This window comes from Labeo rohita, chromosome 4 (assembly GCF_022985175.1).
Source record: "Labeo rohita strain BAU-BD-2019 chromosome 4, IGBB_LRoh.1.0, whole genome shotgun sequence".
In the NCBI taxonomy this organism is placed as follows: domain Eukaryota; kingdom Metazoa; phylum Chordata; class Actinopteri; order Cypriniformes; family Cyprinidae; genus Labeo; species Labeo rohita.
The window spans coordinates 34,148,124-34,169,232 of NC_066872.1; the positions used below are offsets into that span (position 1 = coordinate 34,148,124).

Sequence of the window (21,109 nt, forward strand, 5' to 3'; positions counted from 1 at the left end):
AATGTGCTTTTTCATTTTTATTAGATTAGTTACTTTTATAATTCTATTTATCTTCAATATTTTACATTTTTATTTCAGTTTTAGTCGACATTCGTGATTAATCACATTCAAAATAAGAGTTTGTGTTTACACAAATATATGTGTGTGTGTATATATATATATATATATATATATATATGTATTTTTGTTTTTAATTTAGACATTAATACTTCAAGTACTTCAAGAAACAATTCAAAAAAGATTCAAAGTAAATCTTTTTTTGACAGTGACTTGTGTACCTTTTGCCCAGGGTTGATGTGTGCATTGACGTGTTTGAGGACGGGTTTAAGCATGGTGTCATAACGGACACACAGATCATGGATCTTTATCTCGCCATGCTGCGGCCAGTCTTCTGGTACCTGTGAGACATCTGAAATCAAAGTGAATACAAACATTTAGATTAGTCATTATTATTTAGATTTAGTCATTATTAAGGCCAGTATAGACATGCTATTAACTGTCACAAGATAAAATGTAGCTGAACTGACAAATCCAACTGGTCATGTGACACCATGAAGGCCATCATGAATAGATTTTCTGGGCCACCATTTGTGTCTAGAGGCATAATTGCATATGAGCACACATCGTTAATTTCCTTAGGCGCAAAACCTTTTCAAGTGGAAAAGAACTTACTGCACCTTTAACCTTTAAAGCATGTTTATGGATATAATTTAGTTTACAAAACGGTTAACTACAGAATGTTCTTTTCTGCCAAGACAGTGGATTAAGTGCCGCCACACATGACTTTATCTGAGGAGAGTACAAAGTAGACATAACACTGATACATCAATGGCAACAAAAACCCAGAACACTGCAAGTGAGCACTTTAACTAGCTGCAATTAGCACAGCTATATATGGTGTCCAAATGTCAAAGTTTAGTCTCATTCCTACTGCTATCCAGGCTAGTTTTCCATTATGTCACTGAGAACAAGCTATTGTCTAACAGTGGTGCTAAGAGGCTTTTGCTAAAACTCCTTTTTATCAGGTCATTCCTGCTTCATCTCTGGAGGGGAGTGTTTAAATGTACTAAACATCCTTTCATAATGCTCTGAGTGGTCTGTGTCAGGTCACTCTGTCCTACAGCACTAAAATGTGAGAAAATGCACATGTAGCAGCACTTTGGAAGCCAGAAATCCAGAAATATGAGTTTTTATCTAGTAAGTATAAATCTTAATTTAGAGTCTCTGGATAAGCATTAAAATCGTTGTTTTATTTATTAAAAACAAAACTAATAGAAGCAGGAAAGGATTTATTACCCATGGATCCCTCATAGTTCTCAGATTCTGTGCTTAGGAAGCTGTCGACCTTCTTTACTGCAGCCATCTGGACCTCCAGGTCTGCTAGATTCCTTACCACCCAGTTCAGGTAGTTTGTCACCTTAACACAAATCATGTTGAGGACTTTTAAGTGCTTTTAAATCACTGATGACCACTAGAAATTCAATAGAGCTGTGTTTAAATAGATAACTCACAGTGAGGGCATATGTTAGACCAAGTCCGACAAGACTAGACTCAGGTGAGGTCCAGATCGCTGCCACTGCTGCAGTGAGGACAATTACAGCACCCAGATAATCCTGAAAGGAAAACACAAATGCCATACATAGGGATTTTAGGATACCAAAGTTTACTAGCCAATAATAATACAATTTATTAAAGGCCTAGTTCACCGAAAAATGAATGTTCACTTATTAATTACTCACCCTCATGTTGTTCCAAACTTGTAAGAGCTTCGCTCATCTTCAGAACACAAATTATGATATTTTTTTATATAATTAGAGAGCTTTCTGACTTTGCATAGACAACAATGCAACTGACACGTTCAAGACCCAGAAAGGTGGCAAGGGCATCGATAAAATAGTCCATGTGACATCAGTGGTTCAACTGTAATGTTATGAAGCTATTAGAGTACTTCTGGTGTGCAAAGAAAACAAAAATAATGACTTTATTCAACAATTTCTTCTCTTCCATGCCATGTAATTAAATTTAATGATGTTCTTACTACCTTTCTGGGCCTTTAACATGTCAGTTGCGTTGCTGTCTATACAGGATCAGAAATCTCTTGGATTTCATCAAAAAATATCTTAATTTGCGTTCCGAAGATGAACAAAGGTCTTACAGTTTTGGAACGATACAAGGGGGAGTAATTAATGACAGAATTTAAATTTTTGGGTGAATTATCCTTTTAATGTTATAATTCTCTGTACTAATTTTGATACTAAAATACTATTATACATGCTTCTTTTTTTTAAGTCAATTATTAATGTAGATATTAATAAAGGAAATCTAAAAACGTATATCTTTTCTCTATCTCATGAGAAAATGTAAAATAGTTAAAAAATGATGTGAGATTGTGTTCGTATTTCAACATTAAATATACTCTGCTTACAGTTTTTATGATGTTCTCAGTGTTTTGTGTCTATTTTACATAACTATTTTACGAGGTGACTAATTCATACAAATTCATATGAATTAGTCGCCAATATGCTAAAATGTAAAATAATTATGATTGCTGTGAGATTGTGTTGGTATTTCTACATTAAGTAAACACTGCTTAAAGTTTATTAAGTTATAATTCAGTAAAGTCTTTTTTGTTGTTGTTTTAGTGTTAAGTTTCTTCTTTTCCATCTTGTGTTTACTGTCATTAGTTGTTTCCATCACCCTGTTTTTATGCGAATTTTGTTTTGTATTTTAAGTAGTGCATCAGAAAAAAAAACCTCTTAATTTGCAAAAAAGTTTTTGTGCTTGGTTTTTGACTTGTGCGAAAAAGGTTCAATGCAAATAATTAGAGATGGAAACGCATTTGCCGAATAAATTCCTCCATGCACATCAAAAAAGTCACGTGACTTGCTACTATGGGATGGCATAACCAGTGTTGCCAAGTTTGTGGTTTTCCCATAGAATTGGGCTACTGTAACACTGTTCCGGCGGGTTGTTTTTCATGTCTGCTGGTTAAATAATGATATTTAGCTGCTGGAATGCGAATTTTACCAGGGGGACCCCTCCAAAACACATGTGTTTTACCCCCCCTGAAACACAATTGGGCTAGTTTTGTGAAAACCTGGCAACCCTGAGCATAACCTGACTAACCGGACCAAACCCATTGCAGTCATATAGTCATTCTTAAATGGCCAAGCAAAGTCTGTCATTAGAGTATTTCTGTATAATTTCCTCCCAGAACTGCTATATTCCATTTTTGCACACAAGTTAAATTTGCACATTTGGATGGAAACCCAGCTAGTGAATATTATTAGATTAATGTATATAATTATGATTAATAAATCAGCAAGCTTGTAATTTTAAACATTACATACACTACATTCTTTTTATTAACGTTGCGTCAGAAAGTCGGTTTGAGATGGTTTCTTTACTACCTATACTACAGTAAAAACTAAATTTTACTTACAGTTCTGACTTCCAGCCACCGGTTGGCAGCAGAGAGAAACAGGTAGGCCGTGTTGTTGGTGTCAGTTAGCTCCAACATCCGCTGTTTAAAGCGAGCCTCGTGCCTGGAAACAGAGACTATTTACTTTTTGTCAAAACCATTCAGTACGTGATACAGACCCATGACTGACTAGAGCTAACACAGCTGTGAAGGATGAGAGCGTTCAATTAATTCACATAAACACTCTGGAGACTTAACAGAGGAGATGAAAGCCTAATCTTTTAATGTTTATTGTTGGATTACTTTGCGTCAAGGAAGTGTGTATAAGCGCAACGTGTTTAGAAGAAATGCCCTGGAGCCACTGAGACTGCATTAATTCTGCATGGCTGATATTGTACACAATTGGTTTTGCATCATAAAGATGTATTTAATTCTGTTCTCACTCATATGCAACTGCTTAGTTCTGCATCCAGTCTAGAAGAATAGAGAGAAAGTGTGGTTTATACAACGAGCCACATGCTTTCAGAAAACCCTCAATTCACTGACCTGAAGGCTCGAATGGTGGTGAGGCCCTCCGCAGTTTCAGAGAAATGACAGAGAAGAGGGAGCTGAGTGGAGTCATCGAGATCTTGCAGATCTCTGAAGGAAAAAAAGACAGCAGCAGACAGAGAGAAATCAGAGTCAACAGAGCATAGTCTGGTTGTGGAAGTAAAAATGTAATTATTATATAGCTGCAAGCAGCAATTACCACAGTTCAAGCACTTAAGGCATTTAAGCACATAAGGAGAAATACATTGTGTTCACATGGCTGTAACCACCTAAATTAATTATTTTAAAAAGAATTTTTAGCAAACCCAGGTAATTTACCATAGAAATATGATGTTTTTTAAAGTTTATGACTGTTATAGTGCCAGCTGTGTCCGATCTACTAAAAATGATTTTAGAGTCTCATGTGCTCAGCAGGTTTTGTCAAGTTTTAAGCTTTCCAGTAGGCTTTATAAGATTTTGGGTAAATTTGGACAGGCCCCTTTTCTAAACGACACCGTTATAGCTTCTTGACCTATTATTGACCTGGAGAGTCCAGAGAATTGCACTGCAGTGTTTTTTTCCCAGATTGAGCAAAAAAACAAAAAACAAACTCGGACTAGCTCGCAAAAGTTTTTTTTTTAACAAACGGTTTGATTGACAGCAGTGGTTCTAGAGGCAAAGTTGTTTGGAATGAGGAGGTTTATCGTATGATATGACTAGGGTGCGTATGTGTGAAAAACTGTGCAATATACAATCATTTAAATTTTAGAAAATGTGATATCGCCAAATTTCTTACAGACCTTTAGGGCCGTGAGTCAAACAGGCCCACCAGGTTTTGTTCCGATCAACCTTTGTTAACCTTGTCTAATAGGTGCTCAAAGTTCATCGGCCTATGGCGGCCATGTATTTTAAGATACGCAAATGTCCTTGCATCCATTTGTGGCACTTTGGACCAAGACTTCGTACAAGATTTCATACTTTTAATTGCTGTAGAGCCCCCGTCTGGCCTATTGGGGCAAGCCTTGGTTACGTTGTCGATGGTGAGAGTACTACCATCCCTCCAAGTTTCAAGTCTCTACGACTTACGGTTTGGTCTGCCCAATCAGTTTTACGTGCAGTTTGCTGATCCTTGGCCATTCTAACAATTACAATAGGATTTCAACGCTACATGCTTGAACCCCTGAAAATCACAGCTGACTTTAAAGGATTTGATGCTGACTTTAAAGGATTGTCATCTTTGGAAGCCCATTTCCATCACTGAATAAAAAATTAAAAAAGGTAATGCGACTTTTTATAACACAAACACTTTTTTATTGCAAAAGATATAAACTTGCAATTACGAGTTATAAAGTCCAATTCCAGGGGAAAAAAAGACTGACATTTTCTCATAATTGCAAGTTTATGTCTCACAATTCTCACCTAATAACTCACAATTTGGAGTTATAATGTTGCATCTTGCAATTCTGGCTTTTTCAGAAGTCAGAATTGTGAGACGTTAACTTTTATAAATTTATATATCGCACAGTAAAAAAACCAAAAATTTTGACATGTATAAGTTAAGCTGGGTTTACTTAATTCACTTAAGTTAATCCTGTACAAAGTACTTGAGTACACGTAACACATTTCCAACATGTTTAGCCAAAAAGTGCATTCAACCTTTAGTGAACTACTCACTTGGAAGCAACCCGGAAGTATTTCTGGATGAAATAGAAGGCCACAGCGAGGGGCACCAGTGCAATGAGGAAGGCAGGGGTGACGAAAGCAATGACCCCAATCGCTGAGAGACATAGTAGAGTGGAGCGAGTGAGAGACTCCAGTGTCGGGGGAATGTGCTGTGGAGAAAAAAACGAAAAAGATGCACATTAGCACACACACGCCACATTCTTAATCTCATTAAGATGATAATGTTGACTACCGCAGCACTGCGGTCACATGTTTGTGTGGAAACCCAAGGCCGCTCATCTCAGTGGGCTTAAAATGAAAGAGACGTACTTGACATCTTGAATCTTTTTGTCTTTCACCTGATCGATGATGTTGGTGTCCGCTGAGAAACGGTTGAGGATTTGTCCAAGCGGAGTGACATCAAAGAATCTAAAGAAGGTACAAAACATTTTATAATGACGTTCCTGGTTGAATCAATATCACCTTGTCTTCTCCTGGATTTTCAGATAACTCTAAGGTGTTAAGTACCTGATGGGAGCGTGAATGATTTTGTTGAGGAGGTTGTGATGGAGGTTTGTTGCTGCAGCAACTCCTAGAAACTCCACAGTTAAGGAAGTAATAAGGCAAAGCGCTATCGCCGCTCCACACAGGATAATAAACACTGGCACGTAGGAGCGATGCTGTAAAACACCAAGAGCTCCATTTCAGTATAACAACGACGTATAATATAAAAAAAAAAAAAGCATTTCAAAACAGCAGGTGATGTGTCACCTCAGCTATCAGGTTGTCATCATTCTGTGTGTAATTGGTTGCATTGACAAACGCATCGGTGAGACTCTGATTGCGTGTATTTGAGGACGTCCAATATGCTAGCCAATAGTCGATGGCCACCATAACTGAGTGCTTGGCCAGCTTGGATGACACCATCAGGAAGACCATGAGGAAGCCACCTGAGGAAAGGTAACGGCAGCACATCTTCCACGGGATCTTAGAACGCCGGCTGGTGGTGGTGGACATGTTGTCATCGTCGTCCTCCTCCACCTCCTCCTCTATGGAATAGAAAAAAATATGTTTTTACAAGTAAAAGAAAGAAAATGTGCTGAAATGCTGAAATACAATTACCTTCATCCTCATCGTCAACCTGGTTCTTTGCTTCTCTGGAATAGAACGCTCTCCTCAAAGTCTTCCTCTCCAGAGTGGTCTGACTCTCCATTTCAGTCTCCTAAAACAAAGAGTCAGATAAAGTTTTTCAAATCTTTCTTAAAAACTGGTGTCTGCTCAGTATTATTTTTAAAGAATTTAGTTTTAAAGAGGAAATATCATGAAAATCAGTCTATTTAAGTGCTATAAGTGCATCCCAGATGCATCTACCAACGCAGGAAACGTGAAAAGGACAACGTTTGTTTTGGTAAGCCTTTCTCTGCAAGCATGTAAATGAGCCGCTCAGATTTCGCTCTCCCCATGACTTAGAAAGGGGATCTTATAATAATATTACCACTCCTTAATCTACACTTTTCCACCCATGGCACCGTCATTTTGTTTTAGCAAGCGACAGCGGTGTACCAGTTTTAACACCATGGCGAAAGTTCATGCAAAGCATGCTAACTGAGACATCAAAAACAACCCGCAGCAACAGTGTTAAAGTAGCCCAATTCTGCTGGAAAACCACAGACTTGACAAAACTGAAAGGCAGCCCAATTCTGGAAAGGTGGCGGGGAGCAGCAGCTCAAAATAATAAATTATTTGTAGGATATTTTGAGCTGAAACTTCACAGACACATTCTGGGGAAACCTGAGACTTACATTACATCTTTTGGTCACCTTTAAGTCTGAAACACACTACACAACTTTCAATGAAAGTCATAGCCAGTCTATGCATGATGTATGATTTTTCTCTGTAACTGTTCACAAAGTTGGCAAGGGTATAATTCCTGGTATTTTAAAAACTGTATAGATGAGTAGGGATTTAAAGCTGAAAGACCTTTTCAAGTTCCTGGTCTTGTCTGTTCATCAGGGTCTTCCAGTGCTCATAGAGTTCCACATCATGAGTCTGGATGTCCTTTAAGGTCCCTTCTCTCAGCACTGAACCATCCTTCATGGCTATTATCTACCACATGGAGAAAGTAAGACAAAGTCTAAAGCCAATATTTCATAGTAATTCATCTGTAATTAATCAAAACATTCCCTTTTTTAGAGTATCATGAAGAACCAGACTCAAAATGTCAAAGAAACCCCAGCAGTTACCCAGTCAGCATGGATGAGGTACTGGAGCTTATGAGTGACCAAGACCACTGTCCGTTTGTCGTCCTGAAGGAACTTCAGTATCCCCTCCTGCATCAGATGATCACTGAGATGGATGTCCAGGGCAGAGAACGGGTCATCCTAAAGGTAAGCAAATCCAAAACTAGGGTGACTCTACTTAAAAGAACCATACTTACTCTCATGTCGTTACAAACCCATAAGATCTTTATTCATCTTCATGGACTGTTTTAACAATTTCCTTACTTCCTTTCTGGGCCTTGAACGTGATAGTTGTGTTGCTGTCTATGTAGGGTCAGAAAGCTCTGGCATTTCATTGAAAATATGTTAATTTGCATTCTGAAGATGAATGAAGATCTTACAGAATTTTCATTTTTGGATGAACTATCCCTTTAAATCACTTCTTGACTGACCCAAAAAGACACTAAATCAACCTCGTTGACTTTCTAGTATGTCAGACATAGCGTCACTCCAAGGAATGGCAATTGGAATGAGGTGAATTCATGATCCTGTCCAGAAGGGTGTGTAGTTATGTACAGTAATCCAATAACAGCCCTTACACATCACTGTTTTCCGCTATCGCTGCCACAATGTACCCTGTGCTATCATGTGTCAGATAAGGAATCTCTTCTGGGAAGACCTCTAAAATGAAATTAAGGCTGTGGTCATTCATAACATCTCAAACGTGCCATATAACATTTGTAGAGGGTGGAGGTAAGACGCTATCGTGAAGTTATTTGTATCGGAAAAGTCAGTTCCTACCAAGAAAACAATGTTGGTGTTCTGATACAAAGCTCTGGCCACACAGATCCGTTGTCGCTGACCACCACTGAGATTAATACCCTGCAGGATTACAACACGCAAACACCAATTAAACACTTTTGATTCTGGTGACATAACGTAAAAGTCATGGTAGTCTCAATAACAGCTCTTTATTTGATTAGTATCACAGCAGCTGAGGTCAGAGAGCTGGTCTCAAGCCCAGACGCACTGCACGGTCCTGTCTTACCCGTTCTCCGATTTCAGTCTGGTCTCCAAAAGGAAGGAGGTCGATATCTGGTTGAAGCGAGCAGGCATCAATCACCGCTTTGTATCTGTTCAACAGATTCAGAGTTTAAAAATATAAGAGTGTTTCTTAAAAAAAAAAAAAAAAAAGACTAAGAATCTTAAACAAGAGCTCTCTAGGGAGCGAAAATGTACAATGTCATGACCTGGCGTTTCCATAGAGAGTTTTATTATAGTTGAGATCTGTAAAAAAAAATTCAACCCACTAAACTTTGAAACGTCTGTGTAAATGCTGACTGATTTAAAATCAAATTGGTGTTAAAACTGTAGCGTTTTTTAGGCCTTGATTTTATTTATTGAGAACTAATTGGTTGCTGAAAAGTGAGCATTCTATGGAAGCCCCTTTCCGCCACTGAATAAAGGTCATTTCGACTTATCTCACAATTCTGACTTTTTATCTTGCAGCTGCGAGTTTACATCTCGCAGTTCTGACTTTTCTCAGAATTGCATGATACAAACTTGCAATTCTGACTTTTTTCTCTGAATTGTGAGATATAAACTTGCAATTGTGAGTTATAAAGTCAGAATTGTGAGATATATAATCTCCCAATTCTGAAAAATAAAGTGAGAGGTATGTTATATAAACTCGCAATTGTGTTATGAAGTCAGAATTGTGATAAATAAACTTGCAGTTCTTAGAAATGAAGTCAGAATTGCGTGATATAAATTCGCAATTGCGAATTATAGTCAGAATTGTGAGAAATAAATTTGCAATTCTGAGAAATTGAGTCAACTTCCTGATATAAACTCGCTATAATAATTTATAGTTATAATTTATAGTTATAAACTTGCAATTCTGACTTTTTCTCTCAAAATTGCGAAATATAAATTCTGAGAAGATAGTCTTTTTTTCACCCTCAAAATTAGAATTTACATCTCACAATTCGAAGAAAAAAGTCAAAATTGAGAGAAAAAAGTCAGAATTGTGAGTTGATATCACACAATTCTGAGAAAAAAGTTGCAATAACATTATTTTTTTAATAAGTGGCAGAAACAAGCTTCCATAGCATTCTGTAGAACAATGAAAAAAAAAACAATATGCAACATTACAACATTGCCAAAACCCTTTCTCTTTTGTGTCAGTCTCCAGTGAGAGATTAATGACAGAATTTTCATTTTTGGGTGAACTATCCCTTTAAGGAAATGTTAGGGGAATGTTGCGTCATGCACAACCTAAAACAAATATTCTACTGGCGCAAACAATGGAAACAAATATCCCACACAGCCTAAATGATGTAATTTCAACAAAAATGCAAGTTATTAGTTTGATTATTGATAACGAGGGCAATTTTTGGGGTAATAATTTTGGGAAAAAAAACATGCACCAAAGAATCATTAGACCAGGAATACACATTAAGGAATTATGCCTTAAGAAAGTAAATAGTGTCATTTTTGATAAATTTGAGCAGGCAGAAATAACAAATAAATGTGACAGATGAAACAGATAGTTCTAAAATAATAGTGTATTCTACAGTGAAGTCTGAGATCATTTAAACCTCACCTCTGTTTATTGAAAGCAATTCCAAACGTGATGTTTTCCTCTACAGTGGCGTTCAGCAGCCATGACTTCTGCGCTGCATAAGCCACAGAGTACCTGTTTTTACTGAGCCATGACAGAGAAACAGAAAAAAAGGAAACAGTTAATAAACTGAAAATGTGAAAAAACACACTCAGCTTGCCATCACAGCAAACACTAATGGTTCTGATATGAAATGAAGGGAAAGAAAATCTTGTTAATGATTAGATTAAATCTACAGATTAAAGAAATGCAGGGAGCCCTTCACTTTAAGAGCTGATGTGTGTTTACAACATTTTCTCCTGCCCTTTCATATTCAGAGACTTTTCTCCAGTTTCAACTTAAAAACTTAAGTTCAGCAGCTGCCTTAAAATTGTAAGTTAAATCAGCTTAAAAGTCATTTCAACTAATAAGTTTAAATGGCTTGTACACTGTAAAAAATAAAAAAACACAATTTGTTGAGTCAGCTTAAAATAATTTGTTACCCTGCTGTATTATACTAATTGACAACTTTGAGTTGAGTTGAATCAACTTCAAATTTTAAGGCAGCTGGGTTACTTACCCATCTGTTAAGTTTAGCAAACACAAATATCTAAGTTGTTACTTAGTACAACTTAACATTTCAAGTTGAATAAACTTATTTTAGTCGACTGAACTTAAAATTTTAAGGCAGCCAGGTTACAAATTATTTTAAGTTGACTCAACAAATTGTTTTTTACAGTGTACTTTTAAGTTAATTTAACTAAAAATTTTCATGGAACCGCTAAACATAAGTTTTTAAGTTGAAACTGGTAAAGTGTAGGTTAATTTTTGCAAAAATATGACTCTTTTACTAAACGTTGGCCAAGTTCTGGCTCAACCAATGGCACTACTTTCCAAACCTGTTTGGTAACACTCATCTTTGCACTTCCAGATGGCAGCTGCAGTTTTAATGGCTACAAAATCAAAAATAAACCACATTATATTGAGAACAGCCTCTTCTTGTTAGACAAAACAGATCTGTTTTGCTTTCCGTTGGAGGTCTGGTTATAACTAAACTAAATATTGTTTGAAATCATTATCTGTACAAGAAAACCCCAGTGTGTCCAAGAGAGGTGAAGACTCCCGGCATTTTCACACACTTTGCACTGCACATCTCACAAAAACAAACAACAACACCCATTATATCAAAGCCAGATAAATGTAAAGGGATAAATGTATTTGTAAATGAATGCATGTGGGAGTGATGGCACATCACGTGTACCTCCGTTCTTCATGGGACAGGCCCGTATCGTGCCCGCTGCAAGTCAGGTACATTACAACACGTTACAGCCCAGAACACCACAGTAATACATGTTTCTAGCTGTTGGCAATCTTGCTGAAACCATAATAGGCAATCTACATTCAAACTGACTAGATAAAATCCGCTTCTGGCCGAGTCACTACATGTTACAAAATGTCCTCGGTGTTGGTTTATAGAGGTCATTGTGTGGCTGTGTAGCATGTAAGCATGTGAAGACCCCCGGTGAAATACCTTATGCTCCCATCGAAGAGTATCTCATAATCAGGCAGCCTGATTGAGCACACCATTCAGGAAGAGGATACAGAGAAACACACACACATGTGACCAGAGTTAGTGAGTGCATCAGGATGCGTGCCGTTCTGTAATAACACTGACATACGCTCCTTATGAGGCGAAGAGTGATCATTTGAGATATAGCTGGTCTCCAGATACTGGTTTTGCATTGTATTTTAGCTGGAGAGTAATGTCATTGTCATTAGAGAATTTGAAACTGGAAAACGCAGACGAACATCCATTGCACTGTTTACTAAGATAGTAGTGCCTGACAAACTAAGACTGAATTTATGACTTGTATCAAAACATGGTTCAATTCAATATTACAAGCTGTCTGAAATTAGTTTTCCTTCTTATTAATGCAAACTGAATGCAAATATATGATACAGTGGCTTTGAAAAGTATTTGGACACTGGTTTCTGTCCATACAATGAAAGTCAATGGGGTCCAAAACTACACTGGACCCAAATGGCTTTTAATGAATGGACAAAAGAACACTGAGAGATTATTATTATTTTTTTTAATACAATTAAAAAATTGAAAAAACGTAGAAATTCCGGGTAACATTTTATAATAAGGTGTCATTTGTTAACATTACTTAATGTATTAACTAACAATGAACAATACCTTTATCACACTATTTATTAATTTTTGTTAATGTTAGTTAATAAAAAAACAGTCCTTCATTGTTCATGTTAATTCATAGTGCATTAATTTAATATTAACAAAGGCAACTTGTGATTTCAATAATGTTTATAAATGTTGCAAATTAACATTAAATAATGCATTGTTCATTCTTAGTTCATGTTAACTAATGTCGTTAACTAATGTTAACTAATGAAGCTTATTGTGAAGTGTTACCAAAATTCCTAATAAAATTCACAAAATATTAGGCTGCAATAATCTTTTATTATTATTGGAATTTTTTTATTGGGTGAACTATACCTTAAGTTACATTTAAAAATGTATGAATGCCATTGCATTAGATAATAAAATATCAAATAAAAACACATATATATTTACGTAAATCAGCACAAACATTTTGAATATTTTGAGGAGAAAACAAGGACAACAAACTTGGGTATTTAAACAACTAAAATATTTCCTCCTCTGGTATTTCTGTTGTAATTATGTCAATGCATATTACTTTCTAACAGAAACCAAGAATGTTGATATATTATATTAATTTATTAAATTAATTAATTAACTGAAGGTCCAAGATTCTGACTATATATTTTCTTCAGTAAAAAATAGGTATTGAGACATCGGATTTAGCATTTTAATTTAGCATTTTCATTAAGTTAGTATTGTAAAAAAAAAATGTTATTAATAAATTGAAGTCATCATGTGGCCGTCCATTGGATGCCAGTGTTTTTGTTGAAAACCACTGCACTAGTACTATCTATTTTATCCAATAAAAATATTTGGACCAAAATGACTCCAAAAACATCAATTTGTTCTAAAAAAGATAACACATGACAACACATTTAAACGGTTTAGTATTCAGTTATCTAATGCAGTTACATTTTTAAATTGATTTAAGGAAATACTATTTCCGAGCCACTGCATATACATTTTCAAAGGATTCGTTCACTTCCAGAAAGAAAATTTCCTGAGAATTTACCCCCATGCCATCCAAAATGTTCATGTCTTTCTGTCTACAGTCGCAAGAAAATTAAGGTTGTTGAGTGGATCAGCAGGTTAAAGGTCCAAATTGCAGTTTCAGTGCAGCTTCAAAAGGCTCTACACGATCCCAGCCAAGGAATAAGGGTCTTATCTAGCGAAACGATCATAATTTTCTAAAAAACATAAAAATGCACTTTCAACTGCAAATGCTCATCTAGCCCTGCGATGCGTGTCCACAACTTCACACGTAATCATGTTGAAAAGCTCACACGTGGTTATTTCTTTGTCCGTGTACTTTGGTTCAAAAAGGTAGGGTAGGGTGAAAAACTCGATCTCGTTTTGTCTTTCAACTTCAAAATCTTCCAACGTTGTTTTACCTTTATTTTGTAAGGGCTGATTGACTTTCTTTGCATGTTCGCTTTGTAAACACTGGGTTGGTGCTTCTGCCTACGTCACACGTGACCTTTCCAACGTGACTATGCAATACATGAGGTCAAGGTAGTGCAAGATGAGCATTTGTGGTTAAAAAGTAAAATATTTTTTAATGTTTTTCCGCTAGATAAGACCCTTATTCCTCGGGTTGGGATCGTGCAGAGCCCTTTGAAGCTGCGCTGAAACTGCAATTTGGACCTTCAGCTCGTTGATACTCAATAAAGTCCACTATATGGAGAAAAATCCTGGAATGTTTTCCTCAAAAGCCTTAATTTCTTTGTGACTGAAGAGAGACATAAACATCTTGGATGACATAGGGGTGAGTAAATCATCAGAAAATGTTTATTCTGAAAGTGAACTAATCCTTTAAGGACTTGGACTTTCTATAATTGATGGATAATAGAAACCATGCAGATCTGCTTGGCTTTGCTTACAAATGCTAATCAGAGACCATCTCCAGCATGGAGATGGAGAGATTCACAGAAAGAAAAGCGTTTCCCTTGTGTGCTGATAACACGACAGAATGATGTGTGGGAGAAGAAGACAGGCAGCAGAAGAAATCAGAGGGCAGTGTAGTGAGTAATGAATGGAGTAACACACACACTCATACACACACACAAGGAGTAAGACGGCCCTCACACAAATCTGTGTATGCACACAGTGGTACATACATCATCATAACAGCGGATGCAATAGACAGTGGGCTATTTCTGTGCATGTGTGTTTGTACAGATGAAGACTTTGATTAGCATCTGATGGATCTGGCATGCAGATGTACTCCCCTGTTTTCTGCTACGTTAACACAAACATTCAACTCTTTTAGGGGTCAGGAGACAACAGGGGGGAGGTTTGGTCCCTTTGAGTTTTAATACAAATCACAAGCTCCATAAATATTCATAAACATCACAATATTTTTGACAGTAACTAGGCAATTGTGTCAGTTCTCACTTGCTCCAGTAGACTTTTCCACTGATTGTCTGCATCTCCCCCAGCATGGCCAATAACAGGGATGATTTACCACAACCCACTTGGCCCACAATCATGGTCAGCTGACCTGAGGAGGGAAACGAGGTGAAGGTTAATCACAGTTTCATATGAACAGGCTTTGCCTTTGCCACAGTCAGCATTGAATGGGAAAGACTACAGCAGGTGGCAGTTTTGCCCATCTGTTTAGTTGGCAACAGCTAGTTAGTGTTCAGCTCACTAACTTAATGAGGCTGTCAAACCACTAAACCAGAAGAGTAAACTTAAGCTAAAACAATAACTATTAAAAATTCGTATTTTCAGCTTTTTGATTTATTTTTATTTGGTGAAAAATAAGCTATTTTGGATCATTCTGGCACATTTGTATCACTATATATATATATATATATATATATATATATATATTATAGATAAATGATTAAACTATGTTAAACTAAGTATGATTGATAAAAAAAAATTAAGTATGATTGATATGATTGAAAAGTAAATAAAAATATATATATAACAAGAAGTCTTGATATCTAAGATTATTTATTTGTTTATTTATTTACAGATTATCTATAAATAAATAAACATCTCAGCATTGAAAATGATTTAATATAGTTGCAAATTACTTATCATAAATAAATATATTATATTATATTTACAGATTATCCATAAATAAATTAAAAATTAATATAAGTATTAGTATACAAGGTTATTTATTTATTATAGTTCTATTATTTATTATAATAGTATTCATTAAAAGTGAATAAATAAATAACAAGTATGTTTGGTATCTAAGAATTATATATAAGGTTATTTATTTACAGATTATCTAAATAAATAAACATCTTAGTATATAAGGTTATTTATTTATTATAGTTAGATTATTTATTATATTTAATATTAAATAAATAAATAAATAAACAAATAACAAGAGTGTTTGGTATCTAAGATTATTTATTTATTTACAGATTATCTCTAAATAAATAAATAAGTAAGTTTATTCATTAAACTTACAGATCTATCTATTAATAAATGTTAAAAACGTAGTATATAAGGTTATTTATATATTATAGTTTCAGATTATTAATTATAAATAACAAGTACTCTTTGATATCAGGAGTATTAAACAAATAGATGTGAAAGAAGGACGTCTTTGAAAAAGCAAACAAACAATTAACAAGGACTCTTGGTATCTAAAAGTATTTATGAATTAATTTATTATACTTATGTATTATTTATTATAATTAAATAAATAGCAAGCAGTCTTCATCTAAGCGTATTTCATTTTTCATTTATTACATAACATTAATATAGTAGTAGTATAGTAATTATGTAATATTAATAATTATTATTATTATAAATGATTAGAATATATTATTATTTATAATTTATAATAAATAAACAAATTAATAACAAAGACTATTAGTGTTTAAGATATTCATATATGCACAGTATGTATTTATTTATTTATATTTATATATTATTAATTATAAATACATAACAAGCACTTGCTCTTGATATCTGAGAGTTTTTTTTAGTATATTTAATTATTTAAAAACAAAAATAAACAAGAAATCGTCAACAGTCTTTGAGTTAATTAGTAGTGAGCCGTATGTACCTGTAGGGATACGGATGTTGATATCCGACAGTGTCGACAAGTTGCTTCCCCACGTGAAGAAGCCATCATTCACCTGAATGAGACAGTCACCAAAACAAACCAAAACCAAAGGCTTTAGAATAATGGAAACAAACCAGCACAAAGCAGAATGCACGTGATTTGATCGTTTCATCTCTGTCCATACAAGCTGTTTCTGTCACGCTTCTTACATCTTCCGGATGTCTTCTAAATTCTACTTTCCAAATGTTTATTTAGAATAATGATAACACTCCCATCCATCACTGCAGCACAGTAGGCCAGAACAGAATACTGGGAAAAAGGGAGAACACTGAAGAATCAAAAACATCTGTGAGAACAGCAGGGAGAAAGAGGGTAAAATGGGAGTAATGGTTGAAAAATGACTGAAGTGAAGGAGTGTAAATGTCAGAGTAGATTAGGCCATATTCATAACAAAGTGAGCGGATGTCACTGTGGGAGAGTCCATGAGGACGTGTGTGTTTATGAGTTTACCCACTAGACTCATTAGAAAAGAGACTTTTGTTTTCCAGAACCAGTTGCATTTTTTAAACAAATAATGGAACCAATTGATTTCAGAATCTGAATTTTATTTTATTTTAATTTAATATTTAATTTAATATTTAATTTAATTTAATTTTTTTTTGTGAGTGTAGTTAATAAGCTGAGGGTACTTAACACTAAAGGAAATGTTTTCCCGTCTATTCTCTGTCCATTTTTGTTTTTTAAAGTTCCAAAAAGAATTATTAATGGAATCGTTGAGGAATCCGAATCTGAATCATTCAATTACTTATGATTCCCACTCTTAGTCTAGAGGGATGGTGAAGGAAGTGGACCCTCAGGGGACCGAGAGACAGAGGCGAAACCAAAAAAATAAACACATAAATTAATGTCCTTCTGATTTTTAGTCCCAGTTTTTCTTCTCGTGAGAATCCCAAATTGCACTCGGAGGGAAGCTGAACCCAAACCACCATGTCTGAGAAATGATCACAAACCCCATATGGAGAGTTTTAAAAAAAAGCTAAGAAAATGCTAAAAAAAAACATCTGTGTATGTTAAAAAAATGGGCTTCGAACATTTCCTCCAGCACAGTAGGAGTAAAACAACCTATTGGCCGTGACTTAAAGGTTACTGGCATCTGGATGAGAACATGCAGATCCTGAGTTGTCTTAATGAACTTTAGCACATGCTCTATGAGCAAAAAGCGCCTGAGAATCAATGTCTCTGCTGAGGATAGTGACGCCTGACCTGTACGGCGACATCTTCGGTCTCTGTGGGCCGCAGATGCCTGCGCATGGGCTGCTCGTAGTTATCCATGCGATAACGGCCCTTCCTGTTGATCGCCTTCGTCTAAAATGATAAAGACAAAGAGAGATAAAGAGAAAATTAAAGAAATAATTGATCTAAAAATATTGTTTTTGATTGCCTTTTAAGAGTTGGACAGCTTCAGATCACTACAAATTGTCATTGTATAAAAAAGATTCTTCCGAAATTTGTGACGTGTCATTACATTTTGAATGCAAAAGTGCAGTTTAAGAATAAAATCATTAAAAGCAAAGAAAAAAAAGGTCAGTTTCATGATTTATATGAAACTATAATAAAGCATATTGCTAAAATTGAAAATACATTGTTAAATATATGCATTGTGATCTAAATTATCAGTTATATTTAATAACAAATATATTTAATATATGTATAATATTTAAGATTTTTGTAATATTTAAAAATTTAAAATGTAATATATTGTGTGACATTGGCAAAAACTTATATCACTATAATAAAGCATATTGCTAAAATTGAAAATATATTGTTAAATATATGCACTGTGATGAAAATTATTAATTTTATAAATTATTAATAATTATATTTTTAATATTCTTAACACTACATAATATAGTATATATATATATGAATATAATATATTAATTTATTATTATTAAGAATATAATATATTAATATGTGGTTTGACATTGCCAAAAACTCAAATCACTAAAATTGAAAATATATTGTTAAATGTATGAATAATATGTAACCTTTTTGTAATAATTGATCATTTAATTAATAATTTAATATTTAATATATTTTGTGACATTGCCAAAAACTTATATTGTACAATATGTACAATATGTAACATTTTTGTAATATTTAATAATTTGATATTTAATAAATGGTGTGACATTGCCAAAAACTTATATTGCTGTGATAAAGCATATCACTAAAGCTGAAAATATACAGTTAAATATATGCACTGTGGTGTAAATTATTAATTATATAAATTATTAATGTTTATATTTTTTACTTTTGTTTTTTTTTTAAATATTTAATATATGTATAATATTTAACATTTCTGTAATATTTAATAATTTAATATTTAATATATGGTGAGACATTGCCAAAACTTATATTGCTATAATACAGCATATCCCTAAAATGGAAAATATATTGTTAAATATATGCACTGTGATGTAAATTAATTATATAAATTCTTACTATTTATATATATATTTTATATATTAATACATGTATATATGTGTAATATGTACAATTTTTGTGTGATGTAAATTATTAATAATATAAATGATTAACAATCATATTTTTTATTTTATATTCTTTTTATAGTTAATATATGTATAATATTGAAAATGTCTGTAATATTTAATAATTTAACATTTAATATATGGTGTGACATTGCCAAAAACGTATATCGCTATAATAAAGCATATCATTAAAATAACTGTAATGTTCTGTAATATAAATAATTACATATATTGTTCATATATTTTCAACATTTTATTTTTATAATGTTTAATATTTGTATAATATTTAATAATTGGTGTGACATATTTGCAGAAACTTACATCACTATAATAAAGCAATTTGCTAAAATTGTAAATATATTATTAAATATATGCACTGTAATATAATTTCATTAATTATTAATTAATATTTTTTCCTCTTTTTTTTTTTTTTAACAAAATTTTTCCTTAACCTATTATTTATGTCTTTCATGTAAACCTGAATAAATCTCCTAAAAAAAATCCAGAAAATTGCTTAAAATCGTCAATATTTCTTCAATAATACGATTTTATCACAGCCGCCGTTCATGTGATTATATCTTAAGGATGGGTTGGAGTAGAAACATAATAATTAAATAAATAAAAAGCATAAAACCAATATGTTTTCAATATCAAAACGGCTCAAAATGATGGAGCAGCTCATATTTCTACTTCTGTATTCCAGTGAAAAAACACATGGATCACACAAACATCACATGACACTCAAAAGCTGCTGTCAAGTCCTAAAACAAGGAACATGAGTTCCTGTTTGCATCTAGCCAAGCATCTTAAAACTATTTTCCAGCTTAACACTATTTCCTCTCCTGGAACCCTCTTCTTCCTGTCACAGTATACATTTCTATCCTCAACCTCACTCTCTCGTTCTCTCCCTTTCCTCACCCTTTTGCTCCAGCTCTGCTCCTCTCTGGGGATGTGTAGTTTTAGTGCTGTCATATATTTGTCCCATCTGTCAGAGAACAGCTGAGGGCCCCTACACTGACCAGAGAGAGGAGCTTCTCTTTAACACGTTTATGAGATCTCAGCTATGCTGGCTCAGGAATGACCAGCTCCCGTTTCAACCCCCTAAACGTGGGATAGTTGTCTCTAGAGACACGACTGCGGAGTCTCATGTTTGCTGTTATTAGAGGTCATGTAGAGTGTTATGACGTCAAGTTTGTCTCAATTACAATCCCTGTTTTTTCTTGCACAGAGACACTTCACAGACACAATTTTTTAGTATTGAGATATTAAGACTCGTATGGCCAATGTTTCAACATATTTTGGACTATGGAGGGTGCCATTATTTCAATGACGTCAAATGGTTGCACTCTGTGAGCTACTGGTGATACCTGTTGCTATTTTTACCACCGCACAACTTGGAAAATAAAATACTGATATGATGACCACATCTACTGAAAGAGCTTATAAGTGGCAATGAATTTAAGCGTAGACTTAAACCAAATGCCATACCATCGATTTTTTTTTTACCCCTGGATATCGAGTGAATTTCACACTGAGAAACTCCTTCAGTGGCTGCAGCGTCATGACAAGCATCGCCACGTTTACATCCTGCCAGGATGGCATCTAGCGTTTCTTGTCTCTGCCTTTTGTAAGCTCTTTCAGTAGCTGTGGTCGACTAAAAGCCTCAAAGACATCAGGATTAAAGTGGAGAGATCAAAGACGCAGGTCTTTAGGAAGTTACATTCGTCAACAGGCATCTTTCCATTCTTTTCTCCTCTTCTTATTGCTAGGAAAGCAGTGAAGACTTACATCTCTTCTCTTGTTGCCCTTCGACTGAAAATTACAACCAAAAGCCACACAATGAGGCATCGTATCAGCATTTTATTTTACGAGTTGTGTTGCAGTAAAAATAGCAACACATGGGC

General features: G+C 34.5%; 1 protein-coding gene across 4 annotated transcripts in view; it reads right to left on the bottom strand.

Annotated features, from left to right (window-relative positions):
- abcc9 (ATP-binding cassette, sub-family C (CFTR/MRP), member 9) overlaps positions 1-21,109 on the bottom strand; it is a 46,745-nt gene that overhangs the window by 10,707 nt on the left and 14,929 nt on the right. For 2 of the 4 annotated variants that reach the window (XM_051108379.1, XM_051108378.1), the window contains exons 16-33: positions 17,917-18,018; positions 16,654-16,726; positions 15,012-15,117; positions 10,436-10,537; positions 8,879-8,963; positions 8,632-8,712; positions 7,855-7,992; positions 7,592-7,717; positions 6,734-6,833; positions 6,383-6,660; positions 6,140-6,291; positions 5,971-6,040; positions 5,624-5,781; positions 3,968-4,060; positions 3,443-3,545; positions 1,512-1,613; positions 1,297-1,417; positions 279-409 (exon numbers count right to left, since the gene is read on the bottom strand). In XM_051108379.1, the coding sequence (XP_050964336.1) occupies positions 279-409; positions 1,297-1,417; positions 1,512-1,613; positions 3,443-3,545; positions 3,968-4,060; positions 5,624-5,781; positions 5,971-6,040; positions 6,140-6,291; positions 6,383-6,660; positions 6,734-6,833; positions 7,592-7,717; positions 7,855-7,992; positions 8,632-8,712; positions 8,879-8,963; positions 10,436-10,537; positions 15,012-15,117; positions 16,654-16,726; positions 17,917-18,018 (2,121 nt within the window). Of the gene's footprint in view, positions 1-278; positions 410-1,296; positions 1,418-1,511; positions 1,614-3,442; positions 3,546-3,967; positions 4,061-5,623; positions 5,782-5,970; positions 6,041-6,139; positions 6,292-6,382; positions 6,661-6,733; positions 6,834-7,591; positions 7,718-7,854; positions 7,993-8,631; positions 8,713-8,878; positions 8,964-10,435; positions 10,538-11,693; positions 11,730-11,963; positions 12,003-15,011; positions 15,118-16,653; positions 16,727-17,916; positions 18,019-21,109 lie in introns of all 4 variants that reach the window. The other 2 variants (XM_051108376.1, XM_051108377.1) reach the window with 2 other exon arrangements.